Below are 16,625 nucleotides of genomic sequence, written 5' to 3' on the forward strand. Positions count from 1 at the left end.
CTGAAAAGTAGAGAAAAGATGCAGCCAGCATATCTGCTGAAGGTGTCTGTAAAGCTTTCAGAGGCGGGTTCACCTCTGAGGTTTTGCAAATGCGTGACGCGACTAGGAGTTTTTTTTTTGTTTTTTTTTTAAATTTCAGACCAACACTCAAAGGGGTTGGTGTTCCTGTCTGGCTGAAGCTGCGCTGCAGTCATTTTAAAGTTCCCACTAGATGGCAGACTAAAGCTTTGGGGAAACCAAGCTTCAAAAGCAGTCATGTTTTTCAAATGTACATTAGTCTCCAATCCCGGTTGAAATTTTTGATTACAGAAGTGATTTTATTCCTTAAACACCACTGGTTGTCAATTTTGTCTGTATTACCAACTCTGAAACATACAGAGTCTGCATTAAAAAAGCTACGCACCTTCTAATCTAATTGCAGTGACAAAGTGACTTTACATTTCAGGACATTAAAATGACTTAAAAAGAGAATTAGACCAATATTGACTGAGGCATGTGAACCACAGCTCACAAAAACAACTTGAAGTAAATATTGCAAAACCTGAAGGGAGTGAAGAGTGATTTAATAGAATTTAGATATTCAACAACAGAAAGAATAATTGTGTGTAAATAGAGATATTAAGAACCAGCAACTGCTTTTACTGGCGGTAGGCGACCTGGTAGGATGACTTCTGTAAAGATCGAATCCTCAAAGTAAAAACAAACCAACAGAAGCACAAGTTTATCAATGCTGTGTAAATGTTTTTATTTGCCTAACAAAATCAATAAAATGACACTGTGCAGCCTGCAGGATAACAGTAGAAGAAAGGCTCCGTCCTCAAGCCTGAGACACTGGAGTCCGACTATAGTCAAACGCTGAAGCATCATGTGTTCCGAGAACTGTCACTATTCATGGAAAAAAGTCATGTAAAAATTTATCAAAGCAGCTAAAGAAATATCAAGATGACCTTCTTGCAGCTAAAGCTCAGTTACCCTATAAGATATCTGTGGATTTACCACAAAAAGTCAAACTAAAACAATCTGCAGAGTGACTTCCACAAATCTGTCTGTCTCAAATGTCTTCTAACGGATGTTTAACATTTTATGTGTTTGTCCAGCAAGGACAAGGATAATTGGAAATCTCTGCAAGTCATTTATTTCTTTTTTTTTTAAACTGCATTCATTTACAGCCTTCACTGACTGTAGATGAGGATCCAATAATGTAGAAAAATCAGGTCGGTTGACAAAGTTTACATGCTTTCCCCCTGCTTGTAAACCTGACAGTAACCATCAAATAAAAAAATCAAACACAATAGGAATAGATACATGACAAAATGGTTTATTTTGTTTGGTTGTAAACACAAGACAGCCTTCATATCTTACTCTGTGCTGCACATCAGGTACATTTTGCACCTTTGAGTCTCTGTGAAGCCTCATATTAACAAATATATAAATAAACAGCACAGGTGAGACATAGAGATACAACTAACAAATACATATTTGCAATAATAAATATTAAATATTGAAACCATTCCTAGGCATTTTAAATTATTTTAAATTAATAAAGACGATGAGGAGTTCATTTTAAGATGTGGTGGTTGTAGTGGCAGGAGTAGTCTTCTTTAGTTTGCGAATGTGCCTGTAAAAAACACAAACAATAGACATTTTTTTTTAGAATAATGGTTTGCATTGCATCATGTGGGAAAAAGAATCTGAAATTTGTTCTGATTGAAACTGTCAAAGGCAGGGGTGTCCAATCCTGCTCCTCGAGGGCCACTATCCTGCAGGTTTTACTTGTTTCTCTGCTCCAACACACCTGATTTGAATCAGTGGCTGATTAACAGGCTTCTGCAGAACATGAAGAGGTAATTGAACCACTGAATCAGGTGTGTTGGAGCAGGGAAACAAGTAAAACAGCCAGGACAGTGACCCTTGAGGACCAGGATTGCCCACCCCTGTCTAAGGGAAGGAAGACCACGGCGTACTCACTCAAGCTCCTTGATCTTTTCAAACACCCAGTCCTGTTTCCAGTGGCTGCAGATTTCGCCCTCCGTCGTCCTAAATCTGGGCAAAGACGACAATGATGTTATGAAAATCACATCTAGATTTTTACCAGCTGACAAAATACAGATGTCTTCATAAGTCCATGATTCTTACATGACTGCACGGACACAGTGCTGGCTCTTCCTCTGGATCCTGTAGCCAATGATTGGGGCTGTGATGTTCTGGACACTGACCTCAGTGCAGCACTTTGATATCTTCAGTTCTGTTTCCATCGAGAAAAACAGTTGGTTATAAAATGAATACCAACTGTATACAAGTAGGAAAATATTAAAACAGCAAATAATCTTCTAGAAAATACTCACCGGAAGCAGACGCTGCCATTACTAAAACCCCAGCGAGGAGGGCGAGGGAAGCCAGTCTGACGCACAGCTGCATGGTTACGGTGTAGGACGGTTCGGAGTGTCTGAAGACGAATGGAGATGACTGGACTCCTCACAGGTTTTATGCTGTGAAATGAGGAACCAAACGGGTGAACCTTAACTGTAACATGTGGGTGTGTCGGGATGGGGGGAAATGATGCACTGATGACACCGTAGGATCCCGTTTCCTCTTTTGAGATTTCATCACTAAGTGGACACAAACTAAGGTCATCGTGTAGATATTCACTGCTGGAACTTTTTATGTTAAAAATCTACACACACAAATGCTTCTGAATATATTTTATATTCAGTGTCACAGCAACTGGGAACCTCTTTATCCAGCCATGTCTTTGCAGTGTTTCATGAATGAGAGGTTCCTGGACAGGGCATGTGTTTTTTGTTTGTTTGTTTGTAACACTGATTTACTGTGGTTTGGTTCATTCCAGATACATCCAGATCCAGGAAATTGAATGCCACTTTGAGACAAACTTATCAAAAAGTTTCTTTTTGTACATTTGATGGCTTTTGTAAATGTACCTCTGTATGAGAGATTGACCAGAGTTTGCTGGAGTAAGCCCTTGCCCCGTGTGACACCAGTGATTTATAAATGACATTTACTGATGCAGTGCCATGAGGGGGCTCTCGGCTCTCAGGGGTCCAAGTTAGGCTTGGATATTTGTTCTTTGGTCATTAAAATGTCTTCAGATCCTTTTAATTGTGTGGTGAATGACTGTTAGAAGGACCCGAATGCAGACACCAAGGAGCCGGTCTGACAACCTCATCAACTCCTCAACAACAAAACTAAGGTGAACTAATATACTGACAAATCAGCAGGATGCATGGATGAAAACAGGGAGCTAATCTTACATTGATGGCACTAAACCGAGCAGCATATATTGATTAATAAATGACCGCAGATGTGCAGGTTACTAATGAAATACAGGTGAGTGAAGAGCAGGAAGCAGAGACAACTGAGGATGTCTGGTTGCTATGTGCCGATAATCCAAGAACGATATAAAACCAAATAAATAAAAATCCTCCAAACAAAAATAAATTTTAAAACATCAACATTTAAACCAAAAACAACAAAACTGTAACACTGTGTCTTGAGGTTCGGCACTGTTGAGAGACAAAGATGCAAATCCATTTAAATGTTTATTTTAGAAAAATTCTTAGATCAGTGATCTTTCTCATAAATTTGTTGATGAGTTGAATATTTTTACATGATTACCCACGTTAAACTGAATCCTTCCCTACCTTTTGGAATTAGCTGAAGGCCTCAAATGTAGCAATAAAGAAAAGAAACAAGATAATAAACGTACCTGGTTTATACCACCTGCATTTAAATAAAATCTAAGAAAAATGTGAGAATATCTGCTTTTTTAAAAAACTTTTCTTCTCTACTTTTCATTTTTTTTATCCAGTACCACTTTTGTCTGATTTGTGGTAACTGCATAAATTCTGCTGATTTCAGCAGGAAGTGTCATGTGCTGATCAGCCTTCCCTCTTTTTCTGTTTCCAATGGTCATTATAAGTAAAACCAAAAAAGAGAAGGAAGGATAGACCTTTCCACAAACCACAAATTGCAAAACGTCTTCTGCCCATATTTGGTCATTAGTTCCTGTATGTCCTGTGACTCAAGTTGTTCATTGATGCCTTTATGATCTTGTCTAACATATATTCCTGCTGACTGCATTGTAGAGTTTATATGTTATGCTTTTTAGTTATAAATTTATAAGATGTTTGAAAAGTTGAACTTATATTATTTTCTATTTTAGTTGTTTTAATTCCCTAAGGAAACCATACATATTTAATCCTAGAATGACAGATCTGAAGTACTGTACTTTTACTTATTTACGCTCTCATTTCATACTGGTTATCAGAAACACATAATGTCTGATGGGACTAAAATAATTTTATCAATACAACTGCTTTAAGGAAGTATCGAACCCTTCATTGAAAAATGCAATATACCTAAATAAACAGCAAAATCTCAATTTTTCTGCTCTCCACTTTCTTAAATTCAGATTCCTCACTTCCAGACTGTTAATTCTCAAAAATCTCCTTAACTTAATTTGTTACACATTAGACTGTTTATACAGTATGTCACAATGTTCATCATAACCTAAAAGAAACTCTGCAGATCCATGTACTGTGTACGTCCCACTCTCTGAGTTGCTGTTTATTTACTGACTTGCTGCCAATCAACTGAATCGACTGAGGAATGTTTGTTTAGCTTGACTGAATGTCACTTTTACATACTTAAGTACAATCTACAAGTATTTTTTTCATCCGATATTCTCACATTTCACCTAATAACTGTAAACAAAAATGAAAGAAAACATAATATATATAAAAAGCTGCATGCATGGACGCTATTGTCAGCAGACTTTTGAAATTACCAGACATGGCTTTACTGGATGTAAGTCTTTTTAAAAATTGATTTAATGACTTATAGTGAAAAGGAGAAAAGGAAGGAAGTTGAGGAGTGAGATCAGCTTCAATGAAATCCAGCTAAAATTGAAAAAAAAAAAGTGCTGGTCCTTCTCCTTTTTGTAGATTTTAAATAGGAAAAGTTATGTGAAATTGAAACGATACTTTTAACAAAAAGACAGTTTCAAAAACAAAATACTTCTTTAATGAGGATTTATGAATTCATGCAGATGGCTACAGACTACAGAATGACTTCGTTTTTTAGCACATTTTTGGGTTCAACAATAAAACATATACCCCGGTATGGAGACATCTTAAAGTGAGTAATTCCATGGCAGTCCTCAGCATGTGATATAACGAAAGAACACCAGTTGTTATTGCAGAGTCATGGATTAACATTAAACTGTCATTAGGAAATGGACAGAATTGTGTAAATTTAATGAACCGGTTTGAAGACTCCCACACTAACAATGTTATTCAAAAGCCAAGAAATAACAGCTGCAGCCAAATAGAAGATTACTTCTGCTGAGTCATTGCACCTGTAAAAGAAATAATTGATATCATGTGAGATTTTAGCCAAAACAACTAATTAGATTTGGGTAACACTCCATGTCCCTCTGTAATTTGTGCAGCTGTCAGTCAGCTGTGTAGGACGGCTGAAGAAGTGGAGCACCACCAAAGAAACAAAGTTGACTATTTGGGCTTTTTGAAAAAAATATTTCTGGAAGTCAGAAGTTGAAGCCACATGATGAACACCCCCTAGTGGCAAACTGCAGTTCAGTTTTTAGGCCCCTTGACTAAAAATATGGTTCACGTAATTTTTTCCAGGTGTTGATTTCTGTTGATTCACATAGTTTGTACTTTCCAGCAGTGTGTTCAAATATGCATTTTTTAAAAATACATTTAGTTTCAATGAGTTACTTGAGGCTTCAAAAAGAGGGCCGTGTCACACTGGGATTGATAGCCTGTTAGCGAGTTGGCGGGGTGTGGAGGTGGGACTTTAACTTCTTTGTTAATGGAGTCGCTTTGTCCATCTTTATGAAAATGAAGATACAAAGGAAGAGAAAGATCATTTTAGTCCTACATTAGTGTGAGGTTTTAGATTATTGGTCAAAGGTTACTGCTGAATGTTCACCAAAGAAGCAGCGAGTTTTGTGTTTCTCGTGAGAATATCTAAGTACTTAATAATTAGCCAAGCATCAGTGGGCCTAATACAACATCACAGAAAGGTTTATTCATATCCTCCTGTCCTCCTGTCAATTTATATGTAAGAGCAGGATATGAGAAACCAACAAAAAAAGGACAATTGCAGACCATTTTTGTCTTTTTATGAATATTGAGTGGCCACCCATGTTTTCACCAACTCCCGTGGGCCTTTTGTGTGTCTGTCAGTTTCTTAATTTATTCATAATCCAGCTTTGTTGTAACCACAGCCTCCCAAATGCTGCCCACCCCTCACTGTGAAACTCACACTTGAAATAGAACAAGTGCTCAGTAAGGGTTAAGACAACTGAGAAGAGGAAACCTTTTACCTTAACCCTAGTTTTTGAATTTTTAGAGCCAATCAGAAGTAGTTATGCAGTCCATCTTCTAAGTATGTCTGACACTTCAGGCCCCACCATCCATCATTAAACAAGAACACAAAATAAAAACCATTCTCTTGATGAGATGGGAAATTTGCATAGAGCTTTTAATGGAATCACAATAATCAAATTTGATTTAGTGATCTTAGATCATCTTGTCTCAGGCTGACTGACATTTACTGCTGTTTCCTGTAGTAGAAATGATTGTGGCTGTTGCTATGGCGCTGGGGTGGATGTGATGCTTTTGTCTAAATGTTACATCTGTGGTTGACGTTTTTGGACATTTTATGCTGACTCATTTCAAAATATTAAGTTTGCAGTCACCCAGGATGTTTCGGTATTATGTTTTTGACCTGCTCCTTTGCCGTTATCTTTACCGACTTCATGCCTGCTCCTCGACGCAACTGAGTCTTTATGCCTCCAACATTCGCCAACACATCTGTCCATAAGTCCACCCTGTGGGAACAGTCCTACTCTGAACATCTGGAAAGGTTCATGCCGCTATATTTCTTTCTCAAATGCACAAAAGAACATGTGACTTCAAACCACGTGGGCAGCAGTGGAACAAAACAGTTGCTGCCTCGATACATGCGTGCGTTTATATATATACATAAACCTACTATGTGCAGGTGAAAGTCATAAAAAAACAGGGTGCATGTGTATTTCCTCACTCTGTATGCACCGTGGTTGCAGAGCTGAGTACAGCAGCATCGGTAGCGCAGAGAAACACTCACCTCAAAAACCTAACAGGAAGTTCTTACGTTAGAAAGTGAAGAAGATGAAAAAGATGATATGATGTAGAAATTCAACTTAACTTCTTAGACTCTGTTAATGTTTTCCTTTTGTATGTGACTGTAGGAAATTGGAAAACGAGCCTGTGTAGTAAAGTGCTGGCAACCACAAACTAATCCCTTCAAAAGGTAAACAAATAAAAGCGGATTATTACTGCCTAAATTTTAATTTCAACATATGACCTGAGCTTACTAGAACTTACATTTGATACTAATTTCATAGGTAATTTCTATAGGATATTTAAAAGAGCAAATGAAGCAACACTACGCACAAAGACCACATTGCACTGCAGTGGAAAGCGTTTCGAAACCCACGGACCACCAGAGAGGAGAGTGGAGAGGTGAGTACCGCACAGGGGCGAGCTTCTGTGGGAGGAAACTGTACATTTCCACTTTCCAACCATGTGAGCATCTGTGGGTGCAGCATACTCACCTTCCAAGAGACATGACTCTAAGATGAGTTGGTTGCCTTAAAAAGTGCACGAGGTTCAGAATGCACATCATATTGTGTTGGAGCTGCAAACAATGACAGGTCTCACCATCATCCTGCTTTTAACTGTAGCTGTGACGGTGCCTACAGCCTCAGCTCAAGGTAAGAGCACTGTCACTGGTTTTTATTCAAAATAATCTGGTACATTTGGTAGCATTTGTCCTGTTATATGATGATTATGGTTGTAATATCAAATTCTTCTGTTTCTGAATCAAGGTGGCCTCTCAAATTGCTGTCTGAAAATCTCTACAACTAAACTCCGACAACATCTGGACAACAACATCCGACAACATCCGACAACATCTGTACAACGTCTGGCATATTACTATGTTCAGAAACCGCCAACATGTAACCTACACGCTGTGGTGTAAGTCAGAAAAAGTATCCAGCTTTTAAATATGAAGCATAACTACATCTTTTGATACGCAGCAGTTTAGAATTCACTGTGATCGCCATAATATATTAAAAACTATGTTCTTTTGTGAAAAAGTGCAGCAGGTTAGTGACTGTATGTTCTTTGATTTTCAAGTTTCATCACAAAGAAAGGCAAGACTATCTGTGGTAACCCCAATGATTGGAGAACAAAGAACATGACGGCTTATCTGGATGAAAGGAACCTGAAGCGGAAGAATCCATTAGAGTCACCCGGGACATGATATCAACTTTACCACAAACCAACCCCACAACTGAACCAAGGAGGTTTCTTTCTTCTTCTTTTTTTTTTTTTTTTTACAAAAATGTGTCTGACGTGGAAGCGACCGGCCATCACGGTGCCGTTCATCCTTTTTTTTTTTTTTTTAACTAAAGCTGTTGGAGTTTCACCAAGTTTGAATGTATTTCTGTAAAATTAAAATGTCTATTATATTCGACTTTTTCAAGTTGCTTCTTTTGTACAGATGTAAATACTGTTACTTTTATTGTAAATTGATGCTGAGTGGCACCTGCTAATAAAGATGGTCACAATGTCATGGCTACAGTTTGGTAATTCACAGTTTCAAACCAAAAAGTTACCAGTGCATTTGTAGACGCTATCTTTATTGCGCAGCTGTTGCTCACCTTGTTGCGCGCTTCACATTTGTCACACCACAAAGATTCTCACCAATAAAACACAAGGCAGAGATTTTTTTTTAGGAAAGATTTGTCTGATAGGAAAGTGCGTGCTGGAAGCACCGTTTCCTTTACTGAAGCAAAATTAGTTAGACGTGACAGCTGAGGTTTAAAATAATGCCACTTTATCATTTAAAAAAAATAAACAGACATTAAAAAATATATATTTTTTTTAGTACAAGTGACAATGCACAGTGGACATTAGTGTCCTCTGTTTTACTTTATATACATGGAAGAATTATACAAATAAATATACATTACTGTATGATTAAGATTTTATCAATTAAAAGGTGATATTTCAAAATGGTCTTTATTATTTTACTGCTAACCATTTAAAACATCAAATCCATAATCTGTTCTCTGAGGTTTGTAAAGGCATAGCAACTGTAAATATAAATAAAAAATATTAACTTAAATGGAGGTCATATCTTTTCCTACAACACATGTATGGATCAGAGTGAGGTCTAAAATTGGGTCTTACATGTGTCATATTATACTTATCACCTGAAGATAGAGTGATAATGTTTTTGCCCGTGCCTGGGTGTGTTCATTTGTCTGTCTGTTCTAAATATCCCATGAACCACTGGATGGATTTAAACTTGCAGAAAGTAATCATTTGATGTACATTTACAAGTGATTAACTTTAGGAGTCAACCTGATTCAAGATGGCCGTCACAGCAAAGCAATTTTAGCAAACACAAAAATGGCTAAAACTCAGGCAGTTTTACAGATAATGAGCAAATATTTGGTGTGGTCATAGCTGAGCATTGTCCCAAACAAATACTTTGAACACAGTACATTAGGTGACATATTTGCTTAAAACCTTGGCATTAACTATTGGAGTCAGTTGTGTTTGTCTGTTAGCAAAATATCTTGAAAACCACTGGATGAGTTTTATTGAAACTCTCAGAAAGTAATCATTGGTTGTCCATGTAAACTTCATTAACTTTTGGAGTCAATCCAATTCAAGATGGCTGCTACAGCTAAGTGATATTAGCCTACACAAAAATAGCTATGCCTCAGTTGATTTTACAGATACTGTGCTAAAATTTTGTGTGGTGATAGCTGACAGTCATTCACAATGCACATTCCAACTGCAAACATATATGTGTGATTACACAAGATATCGCATTAGACTGCACGCAATGTTATTTTCAAGGTTTGACCAAGATGGTTATATCTCTGTTATGTCTCATCAGAAGATTATCTCTGACATAAAAAGGAAATGTGCATTTAGTCAAGAAATGTTAGAGCAAAAGTGTGGCTTCTGAATATTCTTTAAATTTTACATCATGAGGGATTCAGCACACTAACAAGCTAGACAAAGATGAATATTTATTAAGTTTTCTTGCAAAGTGTTTATATGTTTGACCAAGTCTTTAGTACAGTCATACAAATGATCATACTCTGTAAATCAGGAATATTGAGGAAACATATTTAAAATGTTTAATAGTATTCACAGACATAGTTTATGTTGCTGAACCACAGTGACTCATGGCTGCTCTTGCACCCTGGAACATTTTAATACAAATTATTAAACATACTTAAATCCACACATAAAATGTCAACTACACCGCAATCGTTAAAAGGTCGGCTGTGATCTTGTTGCTAGGATGAATGTCTGAGTCAATAAAAGTGTGGTGACATTTATTATCCATCAGAATGACCACCATGTTCCATCTCCCCCAAACCCCCACCCCCCTGGTGATTCGACATGGGGGTCTTCAGTCTGACCAGGTGGAAGCTTTCAGTCAGCTTGTTCCATTATTAGCACCTCGAACAAAATGGTGCGCGAGCTTCTATAAAAAAAAAAAAAAAAAGGTGTTGAAATCTTTACTACACGTGGGCTGTGAGAGAAAGTACCGTTGGGGTTCTGTGCTCTGCAGCTGGGGGAGTTTCGAGAGGCTGAGAGTAGAGACTGAGGTCAATGCAACATTTGTGTTAAACCAGAAGTGTAATGGGTTTTTCCCACCCCTTTGTATAAATTTATGGCCCACCCTTGCTAGTATGCGTATGACTGAGCCATCGAGCATTTGTATACAGAGGTGCATTACAACTGAAATTTTACTTAAACTGGATAAAAACCTTGTGTCTAACTGGTAGCTCATTTGTTTCTGTTAAATTTATGTCCAAATGTGGAAAACTTAATACAAAAAAATAAAAGTCTGTGAAGTTAAGCAACTTTAAGCTCAAAATATACAAATATGCTCTTGTCAGTAATTGGGTATTTTGTGTTTTTTTCTTGTTAATTTGATTTTTTTTTTTTTTTACATTTGATCCTTGTGTTTAGTTTGTTCCTTGTTTTCATGTTATACGCTGTATAGTTCTGCTCCTCGTGTTCCCTGTGTTCTAGATTATTGTATTGTCTTGTTTCTTGTGTTCCCTGTGCCACTATTCACCTGCCCTCGGCTCAGTAGTTTTTCAGTCAGCCTGCCATGCCCATCTGAACCTGTGCTTAATTTGTAATCATTCACCTTTTTCTATTTCCTTGTCATCAGCCCTTATATCCAGTCCCCAGTTGTTTTCTCTCCGCTGGTTCATTGTTGCTATCATGTGCTATCTGGTTCTCCTCGTGTTCCAAATGATCCGCCATCTAGTTGGCTTTTGTTTGCTGCCACGTCAGCTTTTTGTTTTGTTCCTTTTAATAACTTTGAGTGTGGCCGGTAGGAAGATGGTCAATAAAATAAGATTAACTTGACACCTACATAAACGATTTGTGCTTTTACATGGGTTTTGGCCATATATGTTGGCGTATCTGAAAACACTGTCTACATGGGTCCAAAACAGAAGAAATGAGGTCCGTTTTATGCATGATCAAATCTTGTAATACATATGACATGTGTAACGTTCCGTGCATTTGTTCAAGTCTGTAAAATCTACACCGTACTATGGCATATGAATAATGTATGCTAAGAGCTGTGGTTGTTTTTATTGGTGTGGCATTATATTCCTAAATGTGATCATGCTGCAGTGGCACTCACCACTATCTTCTTTTCACCGTTCTTCTATGAGCCTGGGGTAATATCCAAAGCAGTTCTGTCAGCATGTAGTCATGGCCTCATCCACCATGTTCTGGTAGTCTGGGTCTTCTCTGTTACTCTACTCCGGCATATTTCACTGCAATCAAGTGAGCCGATGCCTGGAAATGCACAGTCAAGCCAGTCTGCAACATCCACCCATCCATCCATCCATTTTCTTTACCCGCTTCTCCTTACTCGGTCACGGGGAACTGGTGCCTATCTCCAGCCATGACTGTGTGAGAAGCTGGGGTCACATAGATATAAACGAGACAAACATCCATTCATGCTCTCATTCATACCTAGGGACAATTTTGACATTACTTATTCACCTAACCTCTGTGGGAGGAAATCTTAGTACCCAGAGAAAACCCACGTGAGCACAGGGAGCAAACTCCACCCAGAAATGCCCCAGGTCGAAAAGCAATCCTGCAACCTTCCTGCTGGGAGACGACATCTCCAACCACTGCTCCACTGTGCCACCCCAGTCTGCAGCAATAGCTCAATAAACTTGTAGATTTTAAGATAACCTATTCTCATAAATATTGAGCTGATACTCATTACAATTACAGGTACAAGTGTTTGTTGACAATAAAACAACAAAACTGCTAAAATGTAATTTATTGCCAAATTGAACCACATAAAACGTTCAGTTTTGTTCAACATTTATATATATAAAAAAACACACAGACTCATTAACCTATATGTAAATATATTTTGCAGATATGCCCTTTTGCCTAAAGTGCCTAAAGAAAAAAATATTTTAATTTTTACTTTGGAATTTTCTAAGATTTTACTGTAAATTGTTTGTGAGTTAATGTGAATCTTAATTAAGAGTTAAAACATAGTTTATTTTAAGATAATGTGAAATTAGGACACTGCTTACATGACTGCTCTGACGGGACATACGCCTTCCTCCTGAATGGTGTCACTTTTCATTTGACTGTAAGGGACTTTTGTTTTGGACAGCCCAACACAGCGACAGTTCTGCACAGGTGCCGTGACTAAAATGGTTGCACAACGACTACAATATTTCTACCCTAAGACACCTTAAGAACATAGAATACATCAGGTATTTTTACTTTGATGTAGTACTCACATGCTTGGATCAAGTTCATCCACGCGGTGAAACAGAAAAGAGTGGCTACAATCAGGCTGAACTTCATCTTCAGGATTACACCTTGGACCTCAGCGATCAAACGTTGAGTCTTTCAGCACTCAGTCTGTCTCACTCACTCAGTAGAATACGAGAGAAAAGAATCACAGAAGTATCGGACAGTGAACACAACGAGTAGGTCGATTAAGAATTCAAGCGGTGAGTATCCTTGTTTTTCTGAGACCTGAAGTTTTGATCTCATCTCTTATGTCTTCGCAAGCTCCTCTTCCCACTCCTCCCTCATATCCTGTCACCATAAAAATAGTCCCTGTAGTTCCACAGTCTGGGGGTGGATACGGTCTGTTTATTTCCTCACCATTCAAAAACGCTTATCAGTCAATTTACCACAAGCCTGGCCACAAAAATAAAACACACACGGAGGCATGTACATGATTGCCATCTGCCTTAATAATGGTCCCTTCTAGAGTCTCTTCTTTGGTCAGTGAGCAGCTCTTTGTAAGACCCAGAACGTGAAGCTTTAGTGACTGCTTGATCACTGAACAGCCTAAAATAAGTCATTATGTGATTATTATTAATCTTTATTTAACCAGGCAAATCCCATTAAGATCACAAAACATCTTTTTCAAGGGAGGCCTGGGCCTGAAGGCAGCCTAACATGCATGTTTTTAGACTGTGGGAGGAGAAAATCCACACAAACACGAGGAGAACATGCAAAGTCCACACAGAAAAACCCCCAGGTCCAACCCAGTGGCTCAAACCCAGGACCTTCTTGCTGTGAGGCAACAGTACTAACTAGTACTACTAATCACTAAGCTGTCATGCTGCCATGACAATGGTTAAAGCTAAACTTATAGGTAAAGCTGCTGGATTACTGCTCTTTGCTTTTGGGAAGTCAAAAGTAATTATTATGTTAGTGTGAGAACATGATGTGGCATAACAGAAGACCCAGTAAACTTAAAATGGTAGAGCTCTATTCCTACAGATGGGTTTAATGATAAAATATAATTTCGCATGAATACTGGGTTCCTCTAGAAACATTCTGGACAAACTCTAGTTGAGATTTATTATGCATTTTCTTCAACAGTGGCTTTTTCTTTGCCACTCTACCATAAAGCTTAGACTGGTGAAGACTTAGGTGTGACCGTGGGCATGGTTGTGTCATTGTGTATTTCATCCAGTAATGAACTGGCGACCTATCCAGGGTGTGCCCAACCTCACACCCACTGACAGCTAGAGATAACCATTAGTAACCTGCACAGGTTTAGGTTGAGGGCAGAATTCAATGTCAACTTTTTACAGTTTTTATGTAGAATATGTAATGTTTTTCTATGGAAATCTCTAAACTTGTTTTTTTTTAAATTTAGTTTCAGAGAACTAGAAAAGTTGAGCAACTGAAAGGGCCGTTGAGCCATTTCTAAAGTGGATCAGTCAAACAGTGGATTTGGAATAAAAAGTGAACTCAGGAAACAGAAGCTGGTTTAGGCGATGCTTCTTATTTATAGTGAGCCAAATGTTGAGTGATGTTCATGATCTTCATGTAGGTTGTTTGAGATCCACAGTTTGAGAGACATGTTGTGGTAGTCCTTGTGTCGTCAAGTCTGATCGGGGCTCTTACCGGACATGTCATCACGAGGAAGTAGAGGGAGTAAAGAATTTGACAAAACTTGCGTGCTATAATGTTTGTCCTGTTATCAAACATTAGTGTCAGCAAAATTTTCATTTTATTAAGTGGATTTCCTTAAAGTAGAAATTATCTTAAAGTAGCTAATCCTAGCCAATGATGCAATGTAAAACTTTTTGTAAAATCTTTTTTAAGATTTCTGATTATTTGAATATGAAAATCCAAAACTATACCACACACCGCATTGAACACCAACACAGCTTTTTAGTAAGAGAAACTGGATGGTAAACCATGTCAGCTGAAACCCACACCACCCACTCAAAACAAAATGAAAATTCTCCAAAGGAGGCCACAAACTGCTGGTAGATTAAATCTTACTAACGAAAAACATCTCCCTATCAAAACTACTGTCTCTAATCTCACTTCTAAAGTAGAGATTTGTTAAAGGGGAATTCAAGATGAATGTTGTTGACGTAAAATATTTATACCAAAAAAATAAAACTTTTTTAAAAGTACATTATCAGTCACCTTTAGGGTGTAAATGACTTTTGCATTTGATTGCATTTATGCAGCTTCTCATTATTGTTGTAGAAAGGTGGTTGTAAAAGTGAATGTGCTGCTGCATGTTTCACAGCCCCGGGTTGCTAGTGGTTAACAGGGTTTATTTTACACGCTTGAGCGTTGCATATCAGCAAACAGGTTTTCTAAAATGTTTAAATATTCTTAGAAGAAAGGAAACACCTCCTCCCCCCATTACTATTCTACTAAATAGACCACCAGCAACATATGCACACGGCTATAAACATTTGCACAACTCTGTAATCAGGATGTGGTATTTTAGGAGGCCGAGCAGACCTGCCATTTAAAAAAAAAAAAAAAAAAAACTCAGCCTTGAATGTGGAACGCAACAACGTCATGCAAATGTTATATAATACAAAACAGCAAAAGTAAGAATAATTATTCACATTGAAAATATAAGAAATATTGCCTTAAACATCTTAACAGTCCTTTATTTGTAGTGGTACGACTTGTGCTCATATGTTGTTCACACTGGGATATTTTTATCATCAGCCTTTAGCTTTGTTTTTGAGGTGTTTGGTTTGCATGAGAATAAACAGGTTGCACCCTTGTGATGTGCAGAGAGGATGATTTTAACATTGATAACCTTCCAAAGACATTTTAGCTTTTACTTTGCACGTCAAGTATAAATGGGGATAATTAACATTGCAAACTCTATTTTCTTTGCACATTGCATCAACTTGAATCAGGTCAGACACAAGATTTTACACCACTGTGCATCATGATACACCAGAGTGCTTTATCTTGGGGCAAAAGGCGTCTACATGTCATACCAAGCCAACAGATTCCTAAAAATGAAAACCAGTCATGCAATGGCCAATGTTTCTGTACAATCTTAAAATATGGAGTTTGTAATGTATCACAGCACTATATAATTAACACAATCACAGCTGTACAGTTATATGAGTGCGCCTTGTGAAGCAGCTGTAGAAGATTGTGGTTTGTATTTACTCGCTCAGATTATTGCTTGCTGCTTTATGGGCTGAACAGTTTTACTGAGTGTGTCATCCTGTTAGCTGGGTTGGCATATTGTTTGCTGGCTGTTGCTAATATTCTGTTATGAGCTGGTCATATTGCAAAAACAAATACTATGATGAGTATTCCTAAGCATATGGGTCAAGTAAAAAGAGGAGGTGATTTTGGGGTGCTGACTCCTGCTTCGCTGCTAAATGTTCCAGTCATTTTTACACTGTCTGTTTGAGTCAGGACTCATGTATCTTTGTTGCATCTCTGTTCTCCATTTGAGAGGTACGGAAGTGGAATGAAGGTCTGTTACTGATGTCATTGACACTTTGCGGATTTTCTAACACTGGAGTATGTCATAGCACACTTTACCATCAAGAGGCAAATTCAATTTAAAGGAAGCCTTTGAAATGACCTGAGAGAACCTCTGCCTGATATTCCAGACTATTTATGCTCTGAATTCTGCTTCTTCAAGTGAGATATGGATCACTGATAACAGTTTCACGGACCACCATTTTAAAA

The 16,625-nt window shown here is 37.9% G+C and overlaps 1 protein-coding gene across 2 annotated transcripts; it reads left to right on the forward strand.

Annotated features, from left to right (window-relative positions):
• The first annotated feature begins 7,095 nt into the window (after window positions 1-7,095).
• Window positions 7,096-8,424, forward strand: LOC108239482 (C-C motif chemokine 14-like). Of its 2 annotated transcripts, XR_005234551.1 has the most exons (4): window positions 7,096-7,338; window positions 7,433-7,801; window positions 7,916-8,066; window positions 8,229-8,424. XR_005234551.1 is itself a non-coding variant. In XM_017422201.3 (3 exons), the coding sequence occupies exons 1-3, from the start codon at window positions 7,735-7,737 to the stop codon at window positions 8,353-8,355; spliced, it is 345 nt and encodes a 114-aa protein (XP_017277690.1). In that variant the 5' UTR covers window positions 7,496-7,734; the 3' UTR covers window positions 8,356-8,424. The 2 variants fall into 2 exon arrangements, 1 of the variants encoding a protein (XP_017277690.1); XM_017422201.3 differs by lacking the exon at window positions 7,096-7,338 and having other exon boundaries at window positions 7,496-7,801.
• The last annotated feature ends 8,201 nt before the right edge of the window (window positions 8,425-16,625 follow it).

This window comes from Kryptolebias marmoratus, linkage group LG20 (assembly GCF_001649575.2).
Source record: "Kryptolebias marmoratus isolate JLee-2015 linkage group LG20, ASM164957v2, whole genome shotgun sequence".
Lineage (NCBI taxonomy): Eukaryota > Metazoa > Chordata > Actinopteri > Cyprinodontiformes > Rivulidae > Kryptolebias > Kryptolebias marmoratus.